The following is a 25245-nucleotide window of genomic DNA, read 5'->3' as shown; positions in this document are numbered from 1 at the left end:
GTTGCTATTATTAAATATCTTTTATAATTAGTCTTTTAAGTCCTAACTGATATAAAGTCACAAGAAGCCGGATTTCACTGTACGGTGGGATGGCATTGTGACATCGCAAACAATGGCGTGTGATTTCTTGTGACGTCGAACTCTTGAGCACGAACTCAATGAGGACTCGGCATATTTTTAATCCCGCGAGGTGGCGCTAGTGTGACGCAGGGTCTTGAGCCATTGTTATGTCAAAAGTGGATTGGGAATCAGCGTCCACAATGTTATAATGTTTCAGTATCTATTGTAACGTCGTACTGTCTTCAATGTGACGACCTCGTGATGAGCTGGGAAAGGAATATAAGTCCTGCTGCCGGGAGTTTGACAAGTTCCCATTGTAACGTCGTCCAACGGGAAAGATCAAACATCCTTTCCTCTTCATGACGTTGTGGTCCACAAGTCTTGACGACGTATTACTCAACACTTCATTATTACGTCATCGTTGTTAACGACGTTGCTACTTTACAAGCCAGAGTTTGTTGGTGCAACATTGTCTTGGAACTTTCAAGATGTAAGGAACTCGAGTGCTGTATCGCCCAAAGGTAGGTGTTAATTATAAAGGTAGTCTAGATAATTGTATCTATACTAGACTGTAAAGTGCCGAGGCATCGGCCTTGGCAACATGTGAGGTTATTTAGATGTACTGGTTGCCAGAAACATGTGCTACAGCTGTCTCAAGAAAGTGGTGTGTAGGCCTAGACAGAATCGTATCTGTAATATTTCTATGCGTGCTTTCGGAATTAGGGTGCACTGATCGGTGCGAATAAACACAGGTGTTTGCAACTAAAGATATACAGCTAAACGGCTTGTATAGTTAGGCTGTTAAGTGTTAAATCTTCGATTAGAAGTGCGTTGAAAGGGCCGAGATCGGTTGACCCTTGTGTCATGTCTACATAGTGTCTTCCCTATGATACTTCAGTGAGGCAGCATGATACCTTTTATTGCTTTGTGACAGTATTGTTTTGTGACACTACTGCTTCTTGACAGTACTACATTGTGACAGTATTTCTTTGTGACAGTATTGCTTTACCCCTTGACAAAACATTAGACAACAGCTATAAGCAGAGTCATGAAAAGTGATGTGCATTTGTCAAAACGAACAGGCAGCGGAAAGTCACTGTCACAATACCGCTGATAGCGAGAGATCAAACAACCATTGATGTCTATACTGCTGTTGTTTCGCCACTTATTTCTATCATATCTATTTTGCCTCAAAATTACCGCCCCTCCGATAACCTTTGACAAGTCGATGTGAAGATAACTATTTCTTCTACGTCTGCTGTGAAATAACTTTATTTCACACCCCGCATACTCCTCACTACAGCCACATCCCATGTTGTTTTGAACTCCTGTCAGTGTTAATAACTAAGGTGGAATCTAATTGGATCATGAATCCTGCTTATTTATGAAGGAAGGTTCAGGACTTTGAAGAGTTAATATAGTTGAGTCAATCAAGGTAGATGTTAATGGGCATAGTTAGCTTGATTAAATGAAGATGTGTCTGACAAGGTCCGACTTGAACCTGTGTAATAGAGATTTAAAGCACGTTTAGCTTCTCCGCCAATGTTCGTTTTCGTTCCCCACGTAAATGTACCGGGTCTGTATATAATCACAAGCACTCTACGTGTACGTTCCATGTTAAATACAGACAGTCTATATATTATAGATCTATTATTAAGAACAGATAAGGCATTGCGAAGTCTTTTCCTATTGTTAAAGAGATCTAACCAGAGGTTCACTATATTAACACATTTAACGACCTGTTTCCTGCCATGCCCGATCGGTGCCCTGGTGTGATTACAACACCACTGGAGCTAAATGACAATAATGACGCAATTATCGATTTTACATCCGGAACACACATCTGGAGGGAACAGCCGCACTGAGGCGAGTCAATCGGTTCCCTTCGTAGATCTGTCTGCTACGAGTGCAGTATACAAGGTGTAAAAAGACGCCGTTTTTTGGCATATAATTCCGTTTATTTTTTAATTATGTCTATGCGATAACGATTCTACTTCTTCTGATGATAATTCAACCAACACAGCCGTGACGTTACGTATTGTACGTAAATAATGATTCGTGGAGAAAACAACATGGTTGCGAATTGTAGCACAGACATTCTTTGAATTGAACACATCGACGATCCTTTGTTTAGGATGGACAAGGGATCCGCGATAAACGGTAATTTTTTTCTTCTGCTGGCTAAGTCGTTGATGATGACCGGAAGCAGGGTGAAATCAATCGCGAGTTGATCCCAAATGCCCCTTGGCTCTTTGGCGCTTTCGATTCGGCCCGGAACTGAATAATGCGTCTCTGCCTTTGGCAGGGCTTTTCTTTGTCCAGGCTGTGGGGAGTCGGTACGTCAACCTGGACACGGTCATCGGCCTATATCCATTGATTGTCCTCCAAATTACCAGGGGTTCGTTCCTCGTTTTCCGGTGCCTGTTGTATCGACGAGAAATGCAGACGGACTATAATATGTCGTAACCGCCTTGGACCAACACCAGTTTCCCGCAGTTTTCAGACTTCCTGTACATATCCTACTGGTGGCATGTGAGCCTACCTTGTGCTACACACACTTGTACTTATATACTTTATCTTGGGTTTATTCTTTACGCCACCTTTGCAATTCGACAACTTCGCCTTGCGCTAAATTCGCATTGCGCTTCATTTGTAAAGCTGCGGGGGCCTCCATGTCCGAGGTGTTTAGAGCACCAGTACTGCGCAATGTTTATGGTCAATGTGGTCGCTGTGATTTCAAGAACAGCTCATGCTGGCTTCCTCTCCGGCCGTACTATGGAAGGTCTTTCAGCAACCTGTGGATGGTTGTGGGTTTTCCTCGGGCTCTGCCCGGTTTCCTCCCACCATAATGCTGGCCGCCGTCGTATAAGTGAAATATTCTTGAGTACTGCTTAAAACATCAATCAAATAAGTAAATAAATATAGTGTCTTCCTGCATAAACTAGGATTCTGCTGGTAGACAGCATCCCAAAGACCTGGTTCCTTTGCATTGGTTAATGTGCACGTGTGTTAAATCTGATGACAACCAAGCATTCTGAGTAATTTCAGGCAAGTACTGTCTAATAATTACGATCAGTAATGTTTAATAATTACGATCAATAATGTCTAATCGGCAATTACGATCAGTAATGTCTAATGATTACGATCAGTAATGTCTAATAATTAGGATCAGTAATGTTTAACAATTACGATCAGTAATGTCTAATCGGCAATTACCATCACTGCACTATTTTTTATCTAATTCTGGTAAAGTCATGTGGCTATATCAAACGTGTGCACTGACGCTTTTTCTTTGGCATATACAAAAACAGTTAGAATAAAACCCTAATTGAGGTAAATTGACAAGTGTCAGGATTCCATCGGGAACATCTTCCCACATACGATTTAATACATGTAGGATTATGCGCAAAATACTACTTTTAACAGGAAAGATTACAAAGTGTATATAACACACCGTGGGATGTATCCACTAGATAGGGTTTGTTTATTTATTTATTTATTTGATTGGTGTTTTACGCCGTACTCAAGAATATTTCACTTATACGACGGCGGCCAGCATTATGGTGGGTGAAAACCGGGAACAGCCCGTGGGAAACCCACGACCATCCGCAGGTTGCTGTAGACCTTCCCACATACGGCCGGAGAGGAAGCCAGCATGAGCTGGGCTTGAACTCACAGCGACCGCGTTGGTGAGAGACTCCTAGGTTATTACGCTGCGCTAGCGCGCTAACCAACTGAGCCACAGAGGCCTCCCAGATAGGGTTTAAGTGTAGGCTCTCTGAAGTGTTGTTGTTGTAAATGCTACGATTATTGAGATCTCACTTCTTCTGCTGAACGGTCAATGAACTCCCTGCTGACAATTGGTCTAGAAACAGACATATAGCAGACGTATAGCAAACCTAACAGCGACAGACTAAAGCGTTAATGCTTGGTCTTGAGCGTTTTTTCGATTTTCCCTACAGATTATCTGCGGTTTGACCCGCCTATAAAATATTGATTTTTTCATAATAAATATGGCTTCAGCCGTTTGACACGGTTTGCGACCCAACAGCACAGTAGCAGTAGTGTCTTTGGTCTCTACATAGCGCATGTAAAGACGATAACGTTAGCTGCCTGTATGATGGCTATATGTTCAGAGTCTAGCGCCGATTCCACAAAGCCAATATTTTGTCACATTAAGACCAGTTGAAACTTCCAGCATCAAAAACTAAGAACTTTGACAGATTTTTATTATTTGACTTAAGTCAGAAATAGCTGTGCTCCAGAGCCCCACCAAATGCTCCGTCTAATAAATCGCATCCTGAGCGGAGGTTCGAATCCAGATGTCGCTATTTCTGATAGAGGATATGGCCAGCGTTCTGATGGGAGTTGACGCTATGTGATATCTGGCCGAGAAGAACCACGTCCAGAATATGGGTCGACCCCGCGTGACGTCACGAGCTGACACGTCATAAATTGTCTCCATGGTCTTTGTGGCCATTACATAGAAATTTTCGGAAAGGTAATTTTTGTTTATATAATAAAACACTTTCACCATAGAGGGCAAAACGAGAGCAGCAACAACAGTGTGGTAGCTGGCAAATAGTTACACGTAACCGATGAAGTAAGGCCTCGTGCCAGTTTACCACAGGAAGGGTTTTATTCCGACTGTGCACATGGATGTTTAAACCGTTGCAACCTACACATACTTCTGGCACCATTGCTTAAACAGAATGAGGTAAAACTATGTAGTGATGTTAACTGCAATTTATCAGACGTCACCAGAATTACTAAAAATGCCGTATTGTCTCACAGTTAACAAGTTATAATACTAAGATCGATGTACACAAAAGTTTCATATACTGCTTAAGACTGCTTTATTTATTTATTTATTGGATTGGTGGTTTATTTATTTATTTAATTGGTGCTTTACGCCGTACTCAAGAATATTTCACTTGTACGACGGCGGCCAGTATTATGGTGGGTGGAAACCGGACAGATTCCGGAGGAAACCCACAACCATCTGCAGGTTACTAGCAGACCTTCCCACGTGCGGCCCGAGAGGAAGTCAGTATGAGCTGGACTTGAACTCACAGCAACAGCATTGGTGGGAGGCTTCTGGGTCACCACGCTGCGCTAGCGCGCTAACCGGCTGAGCCACTGAGCCCCCCCTCATAGCTTCACGTGGGTTCAGTAATAATAATGAAGTCGAGGCATCACCACGTATATGTAAAAGGTTTCACAAGCTTTCGATCCACATGTCGGGATCATTATCAAAATGACAGTTTTAGTTATCATCATCAAAATGACAGTTTTAGTTATCATCATCAAAATGACAGTTTTAGTTATCATCATCAAAATGACAGTTTTAGTTATCATTATCAAATTCATAATAATAATAATCCATATCCCGGCATGTGGATTGAAAGCTTGTGAAGCCTTTTACATTTTGTCATGACTTCATTATTAAAATTTGTTTTGTCTTTTAAGCCCTGAAAATCTTTTCAAATTTTGCCTGACACAGGCTTTTGAGAATAGAAGGAGGCTTGTCTTGTACCTGACATGGGTCAGTGATTTACTCTAGTGTCTGTTTTTACAATTAATGAACCCGGTCGCTGTCGGAAATCAATGAAGTTTTTTGGCACAGCGCCGATCAAATAAACAAATAAACATTAAGTGTCAGTCCATCCGTTTGTCTGTCTGCCACCCAGCCAATGTGTTTGCCGGATTCACTGATGCACTGATCAATTAGTCTGATCTCCATGGCTCGCTCAGGGGTTGCTGATGTCTGCTAACCATTCGAAACGACAATTCATTACAATCGTTATTCGTCTTCAGAAGCGCAGATAAGGCTTGGCTCCACGTTAGTACTAAACGACTGGCGTCCCTGACATGCGCCCCATGCTGCATGGTGGACCGCAGTTTGTCATAAATAATTCTGATAAATTTAAAAGAATGTTTTATGTTTTGGTCGTAGTTTTGTGGTCTAAATAAATAGGATAAATTTACAATCATTTTTTTTCGATGCTTTTTTTGTTGTTGTTTTTACATGGGATTGATTTGAAAACGCAAACAATGGAATCTTCCTTCCAACTTACAAGTTTAAAGGCTTAAATAATAAATTTACAAAGCGGATTGTATCATTGCAACTGAATGGTAATAAATTGCTGTATTTGTTATGTGGATATTAAGCGCTAAACCCTATAAATCTGCATAGCAATTTAATACGGATTGTGTGCCTTAATCACAACACAGATCCATGACTATATTACAGATCTTATACTATTTTGGCAAGAAAAATAGCCATATTCAGTGTACCACACATACGCTATAATTATCCTTAGAGCATTACACGCCCTGTCTGGAAGGCTTGATGGAGTCGGTGGGAGCTAAGATCGCATTGGTCAAGGGTAAATTCCAGCAGAGGCCATCAGTCCCTCGGCGACTGATGATCCCTTCTCATGTTTCGCATGAATTGAACTGTGTTATATGGCGATCTGACAGAGTTCTATTCCTTTAGGTATAGCTAACTAGCATTTTACAAGGCGTCAGAGGAGTTAGTGCATGTCGTTATCGTGCTACAAGTAAATCACTGGCCCTTTTTGTAAATTGATTTTTAACAAATTTTTGGTAAAAGGGTATTAAATCACCCCGAAGTTCTGATAATTTCATCTACCCAGAAAGTTATACAACGTGTTTGTATATTAAATGTGATCACAATAGAACATTTTGAGCAATTGTAGACCACACACAGAAACACGTGTGTTGTATAAACACAAATTTGTATTCTTTCTAACAAAAGTCTTTTGTCATATTTGAACACCTGCATCTTGTGTTGAATTAAGACAAGGTCTTGTGTTCAAAGAATTAAACACAAGATGTGTTGGATGTTATATACCATACTTGTTGCAAAATACACAACATCAAAAGTTTTTGATACAAAACAAGTTTGTGTTATATAATTTTGTAACACAAACATGTTGGGGTAACACATTTCTGTGTTGAATGAAGCAACACAAGTTGTGCTGGATTTCAACAGAAGTATTTTTGTGTACAGTCACGTCTAATATATTCCAACTAACACCACTGGATTTTTTTTTGACCTTATTCTACTTAAGCATACACACGAACAGATATGGTGCTTTTTCAGTTGAATTGGAGCTGAAAGATGCGTTATAATGTTATTTATATATGCACATCAAATATCTGTTCTATATTTGAAGTCAGGCTATTCATTGCTGTTTCCTCTCCGGCCGCATACGTGAGAAGGTCTTCCAGCAACCTGCGGATGGTCGTGGGTTTTTCCCGCGTTTTCCCCTACTATAATGCTTCCCGCAGTCCAGCTTATAGGTTCTGATGAATTATTTCATAGCAGTTTTATTTTCATCTCACCTTATAATGCTGTGTTATAAAGCTAACTGAGGGGGTACTTTCTGGGGTGCCTTGCTGCTCCCAGAGCGAGGTAATTTACAATAAGAGCGTCACAAAGGAAACAATGCTTGTTTTCAGTCCAGTGTATAAGTTATAAGGTTGGCATGGTATGACTGGCCTCTTCGGTAGGCAATATAGTGCTTCAAAGAACCGTGTTTCACAACGCTGTGGTTCACGGTACAGTGCTTCGCGACACAGAGGCTCACAATACAGTGATCCACGACACAGTGCTTCACATCATAATGTTTCACAACACAAAATATGGTTCATCATGCATGGTGGTTCACAACACAGTGGTTCACATCACAGTGGTTCACAACATAATGCTTCACAACACAAAATATGGTTCATCATGCATGGTGGTTCACAACACAGTGGTTCACATCACAGTGGTTCACAACACAGTGATCCACGACACAGTGCTTCACATCATAATGTTTCACAACACAAAATATGGTTCATCATGCTTGGTGGTTCACATCACAGTGGTTCACAACACAAAATATGGTTCATCATGCATGGTGGTTCACAACACAGTGGTTCACACCACAGTGGTTCACAACATAATGTTTCACAACACAAAATATGGTTCATCATCCATGGTGGTTCACAACACAGTGGTTCACATCACAGTGGTTCACAACATAATGCTTCACAACATAGTGATGTGCTTTTCTATCCATATGTTCAAACTGGCGTGAAAGGAACTTTTGAATAGTTTGTTGAATTCTACCTAAATGCCCATTTCTGTTCATATGACGATATTTGTCCGAATATAACTTTTGATACAAATCTATCTCTCTCATTTACTGGTCTGTCCGTCATTTGTTTCACGGGCATCTCACCATTAATTCGAAGAAATGGCCGACTGATACCCTTTGATGTAAAGCCCTAAACAGATTTTGACTAGAATTTAAGTCGTTAGAACTGTGCTGAATCACGAAATTTAAATGTATACCTATATAGTTTATGCACATCGATGACGTAATTATTGGATTACTCATTTTAACCAATAGATTTTGTCAACATTACAATTTTCTCGCCACTGTTTTTACAGTTCAACCGTTAATTTCCCGCCAACAATTCCGACTCCAGGTTGGACTGACTACCGTTCTGTTGTATTACACACGAGTGGGTAATATGTTACCTACAAGTCGTCCTGGTAAACGAACGATCGGCTTAAAGTAAAAGAAAGCTAAAATATGAAGTAAGGTTCATCATACAAATAACTGAAAACTATGTGTAAAAGTACTTTCATTCATTTTTTCATATTTTTTTAAAGAAAATGTTGAAAGGCATCAATATTTGAAAACTATGGTGAGCTTTATCAGACATGCTGACGATATCTAGGAACTCTGACGTCACATCACCTTTTTTTTCCTGATGTTCACCAGGAACTCTGACGTCACATCACCTTTTCTTCCTGATGTTCACCAGAAGGAAGGAATTTTTGGGAATATCATTTCAGTAATCTTTCACTTATGGTTTTATTGAGTTATTTGAGTTCACTTAAGAGTTACTGCAACATTCAATGTTGTTATTAGAGTTGAAAAAAGGTGACGTGAGAGGTCCTAACCTCTCATAGTGTGGTCCAATGAGCCCACCATAGAATTAAAACGTTTGAGCAAAAGTCTAAGAAAATAAATGAAAGTATATTTATGTACAGTTTTAAGTGGTCTATTTTTGTGATGGCTAGGTCGATTTTTAGAGGCCTTTTTCTTTAAACACGACTAACTTGAGGCGGTGAAGTTTTCTCCATTTTATAGATCATTTTGAATCGCGCTGTGGAGAGAGTATGGCTGATTGACAAGATAAAGTGACACGACAGTATGTTCAAGGAGGCGTAAGATCATGCAGGACTTCATCACTCATTCATCCGAATATAAAACATGGGACAGCACTTACTTTGTTAATTTTAACAGAAAGTCTGTTGTCTAAGCCTAATACTGTGTCATCATTAACATAATGCTGGGACTGGGGTCTCATGTAAGAGAAAATCTAGACACGATTATAGCAATATCGTGAACTGAATTTAAAGGCTGATATACCTGACAGTTTGCAACACAGCTTAAATCGAATGTCATTGTTTTCTTTACCAAACAGCTAAGCCGAATATCAAATCTCTGTGGAAAAATTAGCATTTTGAAGAGGTAACTGTTGAACGGATAATTTTTGGACACTTATATAACTTTTAAAAATAGGCGTATTTTTTAAATTAATGTAGTCCTGGCACATATGACTGACCGATCTATATTTCTGGTCACTTGCCACACAAAGTGCAATTTTGTTTTTACGAGCACTTGAAAAGTTGTTTGAAAAAGGGAGATAACTCTTACCCGATGTTATGACCGGTAACTAATGAGCGTGAATCTTTGTTGACAACGACGAAGAGTGTCGTTAGACGTTGGCAGCCGGGACACGCTGGGCTGGTTTGGCTCGGGTAAATTGATTACTTCGCTGTATTGAATATTCGAAACTGGGATCGAATTTCCCTTGTGGTGACCGTTTGATTTGTGAAGTGACGAGAATAGAGTCAATTTCGCTCGTATAATACGTGACGAGGTAAACATAAAGAGAAATCCGAAGTGTTGTGGTCATTTGACAGTGCGGGGCTTGTTCTAACACGACCGACCTGCTTTCCCTCAGGTCCGCTATTGTTCCTGGCCCTCACTTAGCACCCGACCACGGAGGCTCACTAAAACATGGGGGAAAGTTAACCACTTATAACCACCGATTACTGTGAAGGTACGTTAAGTTAGAGTCGTTGTCTTAATTCTGCTTACCGTTATATATGAAATATATTTAGTTTAGTTTAAATTAATCTACATCTAATAATTTTCTAGATAACTTTCACCTTACTTCTCTATGGAGCTTTTTTCTTGTGTCTCCGAAATTATGACCGCTGCTACATATGTATGCTACAAAACCCTAACACAGGCGCTTTAGGCTAACCCTGTATACATGGCCTGCGACCACTGGTACCGTGCTCAAATAGCTTTCTTACGTATTGTGTACCTCTCGCATGCTGTACGCATATGGCTTCCTTTATATGTTTAACGCCTTCACTATTCTATCATACGTGTAAAAATAGCCGAACATATGGAGTCATTTGTGCCAGAGAATTCAATTTAAGTTTATACGTGTTTGGTTTATACATTTATTGTACTGGTCTGTATAGTTATACAATGAACCTGTATAACTTTCATTCTTTCCCTTCATATTTGTGTCGAATTATACCTTTATATATATATACATATTTACTTTGAAACAGATCAGTCGCTCTTCTTAATAATTCCGATGAATGTATACCACTACACATATCACCATATAGATACTCATCAGTCTCCATGTTTCAACACAATTGTATAATAATTAAACAATTAAAACTTAGATAATCTGGTTGAGGCGCCACGCATTGTACTGGATACTAGCAGTACTGACAGCTATGATTATTTTGAGAGGCGTCTATACATATTAAGCCGTAACATTACGGCAAATGTTTTGCATTGCAGTAAACTGAAATGACATTATTTCCGTGCAACGTACGAGTGCTTTTATGTCAGTGTATGGCCGGTTGGGAATGAAACCGACTTCGTCGCGAAGTGGATGAGTGCAAGCACTGATGTGCCATTGTGAACATAAACCGTGTGAATAAATAATGTACGTGACAATACTGGCAGTGCATGATGGGAAAAACAATTAGTGGTGTACCTCTCCGGCATCAGAAAGCTGTCGGATCCAGCATGTACATGATCTGAATGTGTTTAAAACCCCTTATATATAATGTATACATATATTCCTCAAGGAAATATCAGTGAGAAGGGATAATTCATGCCGTTTGATTTACACTAAAAAAAAGTCCTGGGTCGGGTCAATCTTGGGCCGGGTCACACCTAAGACCTAGAAAGAGGAAGTTATAACTTCCTAGCTTGGCCTTCCGCATAGAGGGTATAGTGCAACGACTGGTTGACCGCTAGGCATATCAGTAGAATGGCTCGCGCGCGACAGCTTACTTGCCTTCGGTAAGTGGGCTCAGTGCAGCAGCGCTAGATAAAAGAGAGGAGGCACATTACATGCAATGGAAAGAATCCTTTGCCGTCACATGACTGAAAAATTAAGTACGACCTAAATCCCAAGCACTCTCTCACTCACTTACACTCAAAAAATTAATCTTGTTAATTTTAACAGAAAGTCTGTGGTCTGAGTGATGCTAGAATATATTCTGCTATTGTAAAATATTATTCTGTAAATATAACACATACATGTATATTTTTACTAAATCAACATAAAGGTTCTATTTAACAAACAGGACAGTATGTTGAGTATGACTCATTGTTATGTTATACTTACAGCAATCATTCTAGCATCACCCAGACAAGAGACTTTCTGTTAAAATGACAAATTAATTTTTTGAGTGTACAAATGTGCAATGTAGATGAACAAAACCGTATGTTGATTATATTAGGTGCTGGTGCAGGAAAATCTTTATTCCAAAGACTGTGCCTATGTGTTTCTTGGATAATAATGCCAAGGAGCTTCTGAACGATCAAATGCAAACATTGTTTTAACTGCTATGTAGGCCTCCTATGTATTTTCCTCCTATATGTCACGTACATTTTCTGAACAATATAAAATATAAGTTTGCGTGATAATAAATTTATTTATTTATATACTTATTGTCTCCTGTTTTACACGGTACTCAAGAACATACACGATAATAAATTCTTCGTATCTGTCACAGTTTATATAGTCTTTGTGGTTGGGTAAACTCATGTAAACTAATGTTAGGGGTACATGCATATTATGAATGTGTATTTCCATTAGGCCTGAACATACAGTCCTCAAAACACCATACGTGTGCCAGCATTATGTGCTAACAATTTTACTTGGTCTCTAAGCCACGGTATTTGTTCCAATTTACGCCATGCGTTTACAGAGTCTTAAGGCGACTAAAAATCAAACATAAAAATACCATTAACCTTTGCTCAAAAGCCGACTGTTTGCCAGTTCGCTTTCGGTCTTTCAGTTTGCACTTCGCTACAGGCACACAGCGCATACATGTATTTCTAAGTGAAGAGCGAGCTATAGGCAACCTGTCTTTGCCAACGTACATACTGGTATTGAGAATTATCTGGGTTGTATAAAGCCATAGTAATATTCAGGAATATCATGTAGTAAACCTTGTACATTAATTCACTAACTGGTAGTGCTTTACACTTCATTTGGCAACAAGAGGGCATCGATATGATACACAAAAGTGTCATAGACACATATATGTTTTCTTTAGTATGCGGCGTCTTGGTAAATCTTTTTTTCGCGTAAGGAGTATTCTTGAAACTCACTTTTTGAAATGACAATTACGGTACTGAATGTGTATACATGTAGTTACTTAAGCGGTGTGCGTATACTTACCATACACTTCTCAGACACTCAACATACACTACTCAGACACCCACCGTACACTTCCCAGACACCCATCAAACACTTCTAAAACATTCACAATACACTTCTCAGACACCCACAATACACTTCTCAGACACCCACCGTACACTTCTCAGACACCCATCAAACACCTCTCAGACACTCATCATACACTTCTCAGGCACTCACCACACACTTCTCAGACACTCACCATACACGTCTCAGACACCCATCAAACACTTCTCAGACACTCATCAAACACTTCTCAGACACTCATCATACACTTCTCAGACACCCATCATAGATTTATTATACACTCACAATCATAGACATCGTACACATAAACGCTCATGGTACACGTATCGTACACCAATCGTACACCTATTATGCATAAACCATATACTCCCACCCACCACTGGTCATACATGTATTCTCCCACATACCCACCGTTCCACCTTCAGACGCCCACTGTGTATATCATACAACCACCCTGACAAATATGCCTTATCAACTTACCATACGGCCACGGCGACGACGAACACAGATATCTGCATATAGCCTATGTATGAGCTTATCCCAGGTGTATGTATTTATCACTTTCCGTAAGACCGACGAGACAGAGTCATAAGGTTTATAAGCTTGTAACGAAAGTATGGCCAAGTTTGTGGCATTTTGCAAAATAAACTTCATACCATGTTTAATGCAACCAACAGATGTCTTAGGCACCGTCGGAGCTTTTCGTCGACTAGTACATTAGAAAAAAGAATATACTGTAACCTTTGCATATAGACCGGTTAATGAGTATGCTGATATTACTCTAATACATGTACATTTGTGGGCCTTTTTGTGTTAATACACAAGTAAATTGATGTCGACCACAATTTTGGACATGCTCAATGTAAATAATTATTTATATGGTTGGTGTTTTACACCGCACACAAGAATATTTCATTTGTACGACGGCGGCGAGCATTATGGTGACATCGTAACAGATATAGGTCTATACGTTCACTAGATAGAAGACGTCCCACATGCATTCATTGCCTTGGGGCATCTCGTCTTGGTCGCGTGTTTAGGCTGCTTCAGCGCATTGGTCATAAAGCTTCTTACGGAGGGGTGTTTCCGTTTTTTTTTTTTCGCGTGTAAGCTGATTATTTCGTGATAAGGTTGTATCATATGTAATCGGTTTCACGCCATTGGTGTGTTTGAGTGTTATGTGTATTGGAGTAGGCTGAGGCAAACATGTCTTGTCTCGTGTGGCGATATCCGCGATTTACAGCCAACTGGCAGTGAAACTGCCATATATATGTTATCGATCAGGATTCATAGCAAATCTTTTCTAAATAAATCACAGTCTTTGTTTGTAGTCAGACAGTTTTTGAACTCGAAAGACCTTAAAAATGTGTTATCCGGATTATTTGATCTTCCTTAAGCAGACTATAGCCCTATAACGCCAGGGATTTTTACACAGGACTGTTTCTAGATTTACAACAAATATTCAAGCAAGTTCTGGAAAAATAATTGTAAAAAAGAAACAAAAAATAAAAATAATAAAATCAAGTTTTAGTGTGAGTGAAGTGGAGTAACATTTGTTTCGTACCATTCGGGCTTCCCTTTCGGCAACATGTATGTTTAAATTGAATGTCTGGTGTCCGTGGCCTAAGAGAGTAGCGTCCCCGTGGCCTAGTGGCTAGCGTGCAAGCGCAGCATATTGGCATATTTAGGGTTCTGTTCGTTTTTATCCCACCATGATCCGAGTTGTTGTCACATAAGTGACATATCCTTGGGTACGGGGTATAAAACCAATCAAATAAATGAAGTAATGAATTAAATGTTATCAAAATCATCTGACAAATCATCATACATGCATGCTAGCCCAAGGCAGATTACCATATAAGCACGTGGGGTATACCGCTAATGTCTTTAACCCCACGTGGGTGTTCTCATTGCACAAATCTCCGTTGTCAAGGGTGGATTTATCACGGCTTGAAATGTACACCACTTCGCCTAGCTGGACATAACACGGCGAAAGCTGTTGGATAATTCATGAGGTCACGTGGTGCCCTTGACCGTCCGTGTGCGAGTTGACAGGAGGTGAATACGTGTAGATCGTACTCTATAGCAATGGGCAGTCTTTTCGGTGTCGCTGTCAACTTTAAATGGATGCCATACAGACAGTGCACTGAGGGCAACTTGGATATATCTTTTACATTAATCTCTTATAGGTCTGCGCGACAGGAGAAACTGCTCAAACAGAGTACAGTTAAGTGCTAAGTGACAATGTACCGAAGTTGTAGCATTAATTGACTTAGTCCAGTTCCTCGAAAGTGTATCAGCTAATGCTGGAATTCAGTCATATTTTACCATTAAGTGTTTAGTCAAAAGCCTATGCAGTTGTCCGAATTAAGTCAGTGTATCACAGTGTGGCAGATTTGGTTCATATTTGAACATACTATTACACAATTATTTTGGGGTAAAAAGGTACAAAATTGAAGACTTGACTTAAAAAGTTTAATCTGATACTATGTCGTAAAGCATTTTTAAACAACCGTGTCCTGTGTACTCATGGAAGTTTAACTTATCTACTTGCATGTGTTAGTGACCGGGGATGGGGGTGGGGTGGGTGTGGGGGTGAATATGGGTGGGGTGGGGGTTATGGGATGGGGGTGTGGGTGGTAGACCTGTTTCTCTTCCCTCATTAATGCTACATTTTTGGTTTTGGATTTGTCTTAAGTAAAGCTGTAAGAATGAATTGGTCTGTGATCTGTAGGCTTTTATATTAGTGATATAAAAATAAGATTTACCTGTTAACGGTGTCCTTTGGTAAATGAAGAAACAGAGGGGGGAGGGGTGCTGGATGAGATTGGTGGGATGGGGGGTCAGCGTGGCAGAGGTGTTTAGCGTGCCGCATTGACCCAGGAGCCTCTCACCAATGCAGTCGCTGTGAGTTCACGTAGAGCTCATACTTGGCTTCATCTCCTGCAGTTCATGGAAAGGTCCTACAGAAACCTGCGGATTGTCGTTTGTTCTCTGTTCGTTTGAACAGTCATCAAATAAGTAGAAAAATATATATCAGGGATCATTCCTTTTCATATCTTCAATAAGTTAGCTTCCGGGAGATGGAACTTAGCTTCATATTACGATATTTTGTTGGTGTAGCAGAACGCCACTGTCACTGAGAAATCGGAAAGAAAATAGCAGCGTTTTTTTTTTGTCTCAATCGGATGGTCGGCCAATCTGTCCACAAAGAGATCAGTCAGTCTATCAATTGATCAAACCAGAATCAGTCAGGCTGTCGGACTTGTTTGTTCGTTTGTTCGCAACACGTCGTAGTTCACGCTTACGACAAATCCAAGCCGAAATGTCAAATGTGTCTGCCTGCGATAAACCTGCGTTTCTACGATCGTGTTTTATCCGGGTTTTGTCAGAATCACCAATATCGATCAGACTGAAAACATCCTGAGCTCTGCCAGATTCCGACCACTTCTATTCGCCAAGGGCTCATTCCCGATGGTATCGCTTAACAAATGAATCGGTCTGAACAATATAGCGCGAAGTAGATTGTCCGGACTCCAGTGCACTCAATCTCCATTGCTCTTTAATCGCCAAATTTGGGCCGACAGCTTCATGCCGGTAACTTAATGATACCAATTGTGTCACTGTCGAAAGCCATTCCTTGACTACAAACATCTCCGTGCCAAATCTTCAGGCACCTAAGACCTCTTTTATATGTGTTTAATTACATTAGTAAATTGGGGACCTGGTATATTTAATGTCCCTTGAAAGTTGTACGCGATGAAATCGGTCTTTGCGGAATGCTGATCAAGCGAATCTATGTAGTTATTGATCACATAGATTGCTCTAGGTAGTTTAGTCATGCCTTTCTATTTATTCCATGCACAACTGTATAGGTTTTTCATTAGAGACGCCTTCTTAAATTACATGTACCTGTACTTCATGTTTGATACATAACGAGATTGCGTCCTTATTTGTGCTTAAACAAATCCAGGAACTATAATGTGAATAGTGACCTGACCAATAGACATACATGCATTTTATACCGTGTCACGAACGCTTTGCAGATAGCGGCTTTGTCTGTGGCAACTGGAGTTGTACGAACTATCAGCTTTTCCATACGTATCTACGACAGTATAATAGTACGTATCATGTACCGCATACGCTTTGCGTCTAAGCCGGACTAGATCTCTTAATGGTGGAGTGAAGAACGAGATCTCTTAAAGGTGGAGTGAAGACTGCGAATTCTGACGTGGGGCACGCTTCCAGACACCGACGGGATTTACTTTAGTACATGTATTTTATTATTAAATCTTTTATGACAAGGCATTAAGGTATGTCAAAGAAAGACTTCCCTCAATCGTCTATGCCTCCTGGCTCTCGATTCTGGAGTTATTGCCAATTCTAGGGCCTCCAACACTGGTATCACGGGAAAGAATCTATAGTAAAACTGTTTTGACAGACATGCTTGAAGCGCGCTTACTCCATTCTGGCCTTGTGTGACGTACTCCAAACCTGTCAACCGTGTATTTCGTTTGTCGCCTTACTTTACAGGCCCACACCACAAGAACACAAAACGCACATAAAAGTAAACAGTTCAACCAAAGTTGCTTGTTTTCGAAAATTCCTCCTGTCACCCGCTGGGCTGAAACTCATTATAATTCTCCTGCATGGTTCATTTGCTCCGATAACTGAATAACGTAGCTCGTAACACACCTCTTAAACCTTCTGGGCCGGTTTGCCTGTGACATTTAAATTACTGTACAACAGTTTCTTTCCTAGGCCCATGGAAGGTCGGCCCTATTGGTTCAATGGAGTAAAAATATATTACTATGATTACTATATTGCTGAAACCTGTTGTAATCCAGGCAAAATTTCGCTATGGTCTGACGTTTATTTGTTGCCCTCGTTGACATACACTTAAAGGGCCCTTGCTGGTTTTTGCATCAACAGTTCGGACCTTGGTCAATGAGGTAAAAGGTTCGAATCCAGCTCTCGTTAGTTTTGCTGCCACTTTAAACCAGGACGTTTCTTGGGTTATTTTTTGTGGGAAGTGTGGTTAGGTGGCGAGGGTTGAAGGGGGTGGGGACTGCGGTTTCCTTCACGCTTAAGTTTCAGCTAATGCAGGCGTAAAACTTGTGCACATTGTCGACGTGGTTTTAAATTAATCTTCCTAGTCTTACGTCTACAGTGTGTTAAAGATGTTTTTTTCACCCTCCAAAAATTACATTTTTAAGAAATAAAGAGTGGTGGATATCGAGCCGAGCCCATAGGAGACCACTCCATTCCACTCATAAAGCTTAATCTGTTAAATTCAGAAACATAGTAGTCTGCATGATGACATATGGCTTATGGATAAAATTTTTTTAGGGTTTTCAGAAGTTGTGATAAGATGTATTTACATCCTCGTGTATACCTGCTACTGTATAAAGGCCAACCGAAGGTGCTATTAACAAGTATTAACAGTCAATCTCAATTTTTATGTTCTTGATGATCTAAACTTAATTTGGCATTTAATCTAAACTTAATTTGGCATTTTATAATTGTAGGTACGTACACATTTGTGATTGCTGACTTTACCCTCACCATGCCTCCTAAACGAAGGAAGAAGGATGAGAAACCCCCACCGGCTACGGGGCCGGGCAGCAAAATAGTCTCACTGGCCGAACCCTTGAGAAAATTTCATATTAAAAGGATAGGAAAGAACGTCCATCTTAAATTCAGCACCTTGAATGTAAAATCGTTGCCAATTGATATTTGGGCTAACGAGGAAATCTTTGATTTGGCAGTGGATTTGAACTGCGAGAATAATCGCATGAAAAAATTACCGAAAGACGTCGGAAACTTAGTCAACCTTGAACAGATCAACATTCGGAATAATGCTCTGAACACTGTACCCGGTTCGATTGCCAAGATTAAAAAGCTGAGAACCCTGGACTTGACTAACAACAACATCAAGAAGTTGCCCCCTACGATCCACAAGGCGAGCGGATTGGCGTATCTTCGCGCCTCCAACAACAGAATTAGAGTCCTCCCAAAAACCTTTGGGAAAGCATCGTCGCTGGAAGACGTCGATCTGTCGCATAACATCATCAAATCGCTCCGGAAGAACGTGTATGAAGTGGGAGCTTCGATTAATCTACAGGGAAACAAACTCACAACGCTTCCCGACGCTGCGGTGAAAAAACCGCGCATCAGAGTGCTTAACCTCAGTAATAATTCCATCCAGACTCTTCCTGACACGATAGATAAACTGACATGCTTGACCTGGCTAAATCTGGCAAACAACCTCCTCGTGGAACTGCCACCCAAGATCGGCGGCATCAAATACCTGAACCATTTGGATCTGTCCAATAACCAACTAAAATCTCTGCCAGAGGAAATCTGCAATCTGTCCCATTCTATCGTTTACTTAGACGTCTCCAATAATGAAATCCCAGGTCTTCCCGACGACATTGGAAGGCTGAGAAGAATGGAAACATTCAAAATGGCTAACAATCAGGTTGAGTATCTTCCGACAAGTGTGAAGGAACTGGCGAGACTGGAACACTTTGACGTCAACAACAACAAACTGGAATCTTTGAAAGGTTGCGTTTTTATGAAAAACCTGGAGCATTTGCACGCGTCTCATAATCAGATAGAAGTAATTCCGGATGACATCGTCGAAATGAGACAGCTAAAGACCATTGACGTCTCCTATAACAAGATTCGTGAACTTCCGGAAAACATCGGCAATATCCGTAGCCTTAAGTACTTGGACTTTTCACACAATAAAGTGGCACTTATACCTGATTCTTTAGGCGAAGAGCAAGTTCTAACATATCTGGATATGTCGAACAATCGACTTACGGCTCTGCCGAGCGACCTGAGAAAGTTGCGCAACCTCGAAGTGTTCCACGTGTCGAACAACGAGATAAATCACATGCCCAAGTCTGTCAGTCACATGTTCCAGCTGAAGTCTTTCAACGTTGCCGCGAATTTTTTCAACGACCTTACGCTGCCCACCTCGGTGATGCATCTGGACATGTCCGACAACCCACTGACTGCAGCCGCCGACGAACCCAAGTGTGTCCTTAACATTATGGGAGACAAAGAGCATTTGTGCAACTTGACTAGTCTGGAGTTGAGTAACCTTCACTTGGAGGAAATCCCCCCGGCCGTTTTCAACCTGCGCATGCTCAGGAGACTGTGTGTATCGAACAACAAGCTGGCGTCATTGACGGACAGTGTTTGTAAAATTCGCACTCTGCGCGAGCTCGACATCAGCCACAACGTCATTAGCGACCTTCCCCAAAACATCGACGTGCTGACGTATTTGGTCAAACTGGACGCTTCCAACAACCGCATCACTCAGTTCGTGGAAGGACTGACAAAGCTACTGTCTCTACAACAGCTAGATATGTCTCACAACAACATGTCGCTTCTGCCGGATGACTTCGGCGATTTGCGGAAGCTGCTCGTACTGAACCTATCCAATAACCAACTGCTAACTTTCCCAAAGGACAAGATCGACGTCATGGCGTCCCTGTTGAATTTGAATGTCTCTCACAACTATATAGACGAGTTTCCCATTGAATTCCCTTACCTGTACCGTCTACAGATCATCAATGCGTCGAGCAACGATTTAACATCCCTCCCGACCCCCATGGAAAAACTGGCAGGCTTGGAAATCTTGGACGTTTCGGACAACATTCTAGAAAGCCTTCCTGAGAACATATGTAAACTGCCTAGCATAAAAGAGCTCAATGTTTCGGATAACAAACTAACAAATGGATACCCCAAAAACTGGGAGAAACTTCGACAAAAGGCTCAGGTGTTTTTCGACAATCAATCCTCTTACAAGAAACGAGAAGCGAAAGACAGACCGAAACCAAAAGTAGAGGAGACACCAGCGGCGAAGAAACCGAAATCGAAACGAAATGGAAAAATTAGTCCGATGGGCGGCAAAAAGAGGGGAGTGAAATCAGCACCGCCTAAATAGATCATTTCATAATCATTTAAATTTAACAAGAATAGCTCAGAAAATTTATTGTACACTTCTTTGGAATTTGTTTTGGCCAGTCCGGTGCGCCCCAAAATGACTGTATTTGGTTTATGCTCTTTGTTTTTTGTTTTATGTTTTTTGCAAACTTAGGATCTCAGGCATCTCAGAGTTACAGTTAGCTTACCAACAGAATATTTAATCTACAGATCTATCCAATTTACACTCATATACACGCTAATATAAGTTTCTAAGAATGTAAAAATAACGACTTTCAAATCCCCATGTTACCATGGTTAACAAAAATCTGAAAAAATATTGAGGACATGATGCATGAATAAATTAGACGTTAATCAGAAAAAAACCCCTGAAAACAATTAAAAAACCTGCTTCAATAATTTTCCGGTAAAACGGAAGACTTACAGCTCCGCCGGATGGCATTGATATTTTATTTACTTTTGTTTTAATCCTGTGTGTAAAAGAGGGCGTAAAAGTGAAAATTATACTGTGCAAAACAAACCACTGTGCTCTTATAAGTGTTATACTCTGTGACAGTTATGGCGGGTAATGGCGGCAATGCAACAGCAGAAACTGAATAAAAGTAATGTATTAGTAACAGTAATGGACACAGCATAGCCAATTGCCGGCGAAAGTCACAAAATCCAGAGCCCGGTTTCACAAAAGTTCCTACGATCAGTAAATTGCTTAGGTGGCTAGTTTTTTGGCTTGGCTATGTCAAACATGGAATGTTTCTAAAAAAACAAAAAAACCAAAGTCAAACATTTCCCATCAATTTAGCATTATGTTGCTTAAGCAAACCCGCAAAAAATTCTTAGGAAGTTTCGTGAAACCAAACCCGGATCTGCAGGGCCCGGTTTCTCAAAGAGGTCGTAACATTACCCCGGCCTAATCACCTTGCCGTTGCATAATGACGGCATACGCCACATTGGTACTTGCGACCGACATAACCTTACGACTGATTCGAGAAACAGCCCCAAGCTCTCTTGCGATGCATATGCACCAATAGAATCTGGCACAGCGATTACAGGGATCTGTGAACTGCGTTGCACTCGGTCCGTCAATGATGTCGTGACTGATAAGAAAAAATCCATCATCTGGGTATCGGCCATAAAAAAGCCTTGAGCTGTTCACGGCTACTATATATTATATAATATAATATATATTATCCATCTATAATTACAATGCAGCAGTGACACAATATAACCGACTGTCCCCATCTGCTACTGCCAGCCATCATAGGAGGCAACATTCGGGTGGCGTTTCCTTTCTCTCTCTCGATCTACGCAAAGAACTGAAGGCATTCCATATGTGGATATCGGTACGAAGCCCTCTCGCAGCGCAGCGCCACTCTAGAGCAAACCGGAAGTATACAAACGATCGTTTCCATTACAAGCATCAAGCATATGCTGTTTGCAAGTACAAATCCGCTTTATTCCACTTAATTTGCATATTGGTGTAGAGTAATTATGCTAGACCTCCTTAACATTACGCTTTCGGTATTTTTTCTCGTTATGCCCTCTCTTGAAAATACAGCCAACTATCCAAAAGCAGTTGCAAAGATTGTTTCCGGTAACAATGAACGTCGAGATTCCTCAAGTATTTTTTACAAAGTTTGTTCACAATGGTATAAACCATAATTTTTGTCTAGTTAGCTTGTATATATGCTATTTTGTAAAGGAGGTGTTATAACTCGTTTTGTACAGGAGCTATAGTGTTAGTCGTTAATGTATATGGATGAGTTTTTGTACAGGAGCTATAGTGTTTGTTATTAATGTATATGGATGAATTTTTGTACAGGAGCTATAGTGTTTGTTATTAATGTATATGGATGAGTTTTTGTACAGGAGCTATAGTGTTTGTCATTAATGTATATGGATGAGTTTTTGTACAGGAGCTATAGTGTTTGTCATTAATGTATATGGATAAGTTTTTGTACAGGAGCTATAGTGTTTGTTATTAATGTATATGGATGAGTTTTTGTACAGGAGCTATAGTGTTTGTCATTAATGTATATGGATGAGTTTTTGTACAGGAGCTATAGTGTTTGTTATTAATGTATATGGATGAGTTTTTGTACAGGAGCTATAGTGTTTGTCATTAATGTATATGGATGAGTTTTTGTATAGGAGCTATAGTGTTTGTCATTAATGTATATGGATGAGTTTTTGTATGGGAGCTATATTGTTTGTTATTAACAGGCATACTATTTTGACACATCTCTCCATTGTTACATTTTGAATTGTATTTATATTTGACGATGTCATTTTGGCGAAGCTACTACTGTATCAATTTCGCTTTGAAATGTTCTTTCTGTAGTTAGATGTAGCTAGTCAATATCTCTTTACCTCTAATTGTAGTTTTAAAATAACATTAGATTCGACATGGGGAAACTTTAATAGTGCAGTTTGTGTATATGTGTAGATATATTCAATGAATTGTGTTAATTTGATAATATAGTTCACGTAAATATGTTCTTATGTGATATGAATTTTGATCATTGTCACGACCCTTACAGTTATGCATCCTAGAATTGTGATATTTCAGAAGTTTTAGGTTTAACATTACAATTCCTGTATTGTAAGATGTTAACAAACGGAGCTGTGATATTTGTAAGGTTAAAATTAAAGTAATTAAAAAGGTCTTTGTTATATGATTCGCAGCGATGCGAATAGTGTTAAAGATAAGTATTATATTGTGTTTTCTCATTTTAACAGACGAAAGCGCTAGCCACTCATACTTGACCTAAAGCGTGGTCTGAAGACTGTATACATGTAACGTATCTATAAATGGCATAGCTCTTATATGATTTGTAAATAACATGACCCTCATGTGATTTATAAATGACATAGCTTTTATATGATTTTGATAAATGTGAATTGAAATCACTGTTATGTATATTCTATTTTATAGAATAAACTTTATCATTAGAAATCGTAAAGAATTTTTCTGAGGTAATACTTTGCTTTGTGGGGTTGGGACCGTTTCATTTATTTATTGCCTCGGTCTTTAATGTCGTCCCCGGACATGGAGTTATCTACAATCCGCTGCTCTCATTGTATACTAGCGTCTCCTTGCGGCCAAGAATCTGCTCACGGCGCTCTCCTATGAGACGTTGCATGAAGTGGTTTAATCTGCTTCAAATATTAACGATATGTGATTTCGGTGATGTTCCTTCATGCGATGATTTGATGCATGCCTTGCAGTGTTTCCAGAGCTCATATGTTGAGAGTCGCGCTTCTACTGCACCGCTAATCTACACCGTTAATGCACCCGTTGTCCGATGCGATAAATACGAGACATGTTCCATCTGCACTGCGTTAACGCATGCGTTAAGGGCAGAGAAAATCTAACACCCCGGCCCTACGTGAGAAGGTCTTGCAACAACCTGCGGGTTGTCGAGGGTTTCAGATGAGAGGTCATTAAAAAGTGTCTAGTGAATTTGAATATTTTATGCTATGAAGGTCTTTTCTTACGAATGACGTCACATCAGGTTTCTGTCACTGAACACACATTAGACTCCTACATTTCACCATTCAGAATGCTTATATATATAGACCTATGAATGTATTCACAGATTTGGCCTTGATACGAATTATTTCAGGCATAAAGTATAGATGTGACGTACCTGATATCTTGTGTGTTACAACGGACCATTGTAGAATGTGATCTTTTAACACAACTTTATTCGGTTTCAAAAAACTCTAAAAAAAAATAAATCTAGCTATTTTATCGGACAGTTTTTTATGGCCTTTCATCAGCTATGTACTTCATTTCAGAGTGGTCTTTGGCTTAATAGAATTGCCGGCTGTCCGTGGAAACACTCCAGTGTATATGTACTTCTGTACCTCTCCCATTTTCTGAAAAATTCCCGGAAGTAGTGTCAAGCGCAATCGCATGTCCATGGTTGAAACAGTATATTTGAAAACATCTTAACTACGGTGTTAATCAAGATTTAGTTATTATAGACAGATCAGGTTTATGGGTGGTACTAATCGAAGTTCAAAAAGTAAACAGCCGCCCTTAGCCAGATACCTGGCCGCATTGGTCATGTGCCGATTGGACACGATTTTTTCTTATAACGTATTTCCTTCAAGAGTATATTACAAAAGACTTCTCTCAGAGTGTCCTTTTGTAAGGATTACTACATATTGCTCTGTATTGTAAATTGTGTTGTTACACTCTGGGAGAGGCTTTATGTAATAAATTATTACAAATTGCAAGTCGTAGAGTGGCTTTTTGAAATAACTTTTTCCTTTCAAGACTGTATTAAAAACTGGTATTTATTTTAAATTGCGTTGTTACACTTACTCTAAGAGTGGCTTTTTGTAGTAAATTAT

General features: G+C 40.0%; 1 protein-coding gene across 2 annotated transcripts; it reads left to right on the top strand.

Moving 5' to 3' along the window:
* Positions 1 to 515: 515 nt before the first annotated feature.
* Positions 516 to 23683, top strand: LOC135479131 (leucine-rich repeat protein lrrA-like). Of its 2 annotated transcripts, none has more exons than XM_064758882.1 (2): positions 516 to 581; positions 18456 to 23683. In XM_064758882.1, the coding sequence occupies exon 2, from the start codon at positions 18494 to 18496 to the stop codon at positions 20885 to 20887; it is 2394 nt and encodes a 797-aa protein (XP_064614952.1). In that variant the 5' UTR covers positions 516 to 581; positions 18456 to 18493; the 3' UTR covers positions 20888 to 23683. The 2 variants fall into 2 exon arrangements, with proteins under 2 accessions (XP_064614952.1, XP_064614951.1); XM_064758881.1 differs by lacking the exon at positions 516 to 581 and adding an exon at positions 9898 to 10215.
* Positions 23684 to 25245: the final 1562 nt, after the last annotated feature.

The sequence above is a fragment of the Liolophura sinensis genome, chromosome 12 (genome assembly GCF_032854445.1).
Source record: "Liolophura sinensis isolate JHLJ2023 chromosome 12, CUHK_Ljap_v2, whole genome shotgun sequence".
Classification (NCBI taxonomy): domain Eukaryota; kingdom Metazoa; phylum Mollusca; class Polyplacophora; order Chitonida; family Chitonidae; genus Liolophura; species Liolophura sinensis.
The sequence above is the reverse complement of the archived record's forward strand: the minus strand, read 5'-3'. Positions and strand labels throughout refer to the sequence as shown.

What these genes read in the sequence shown, in the direction of transcription:
- LOC135479131 (XM_064758882.1), top strand. Translation starts at nt 18,494, where the DNA reads ATGCCTCCTAAACGAAGGAAGAAGGATGAGAAACCCCCACCGGCTACG.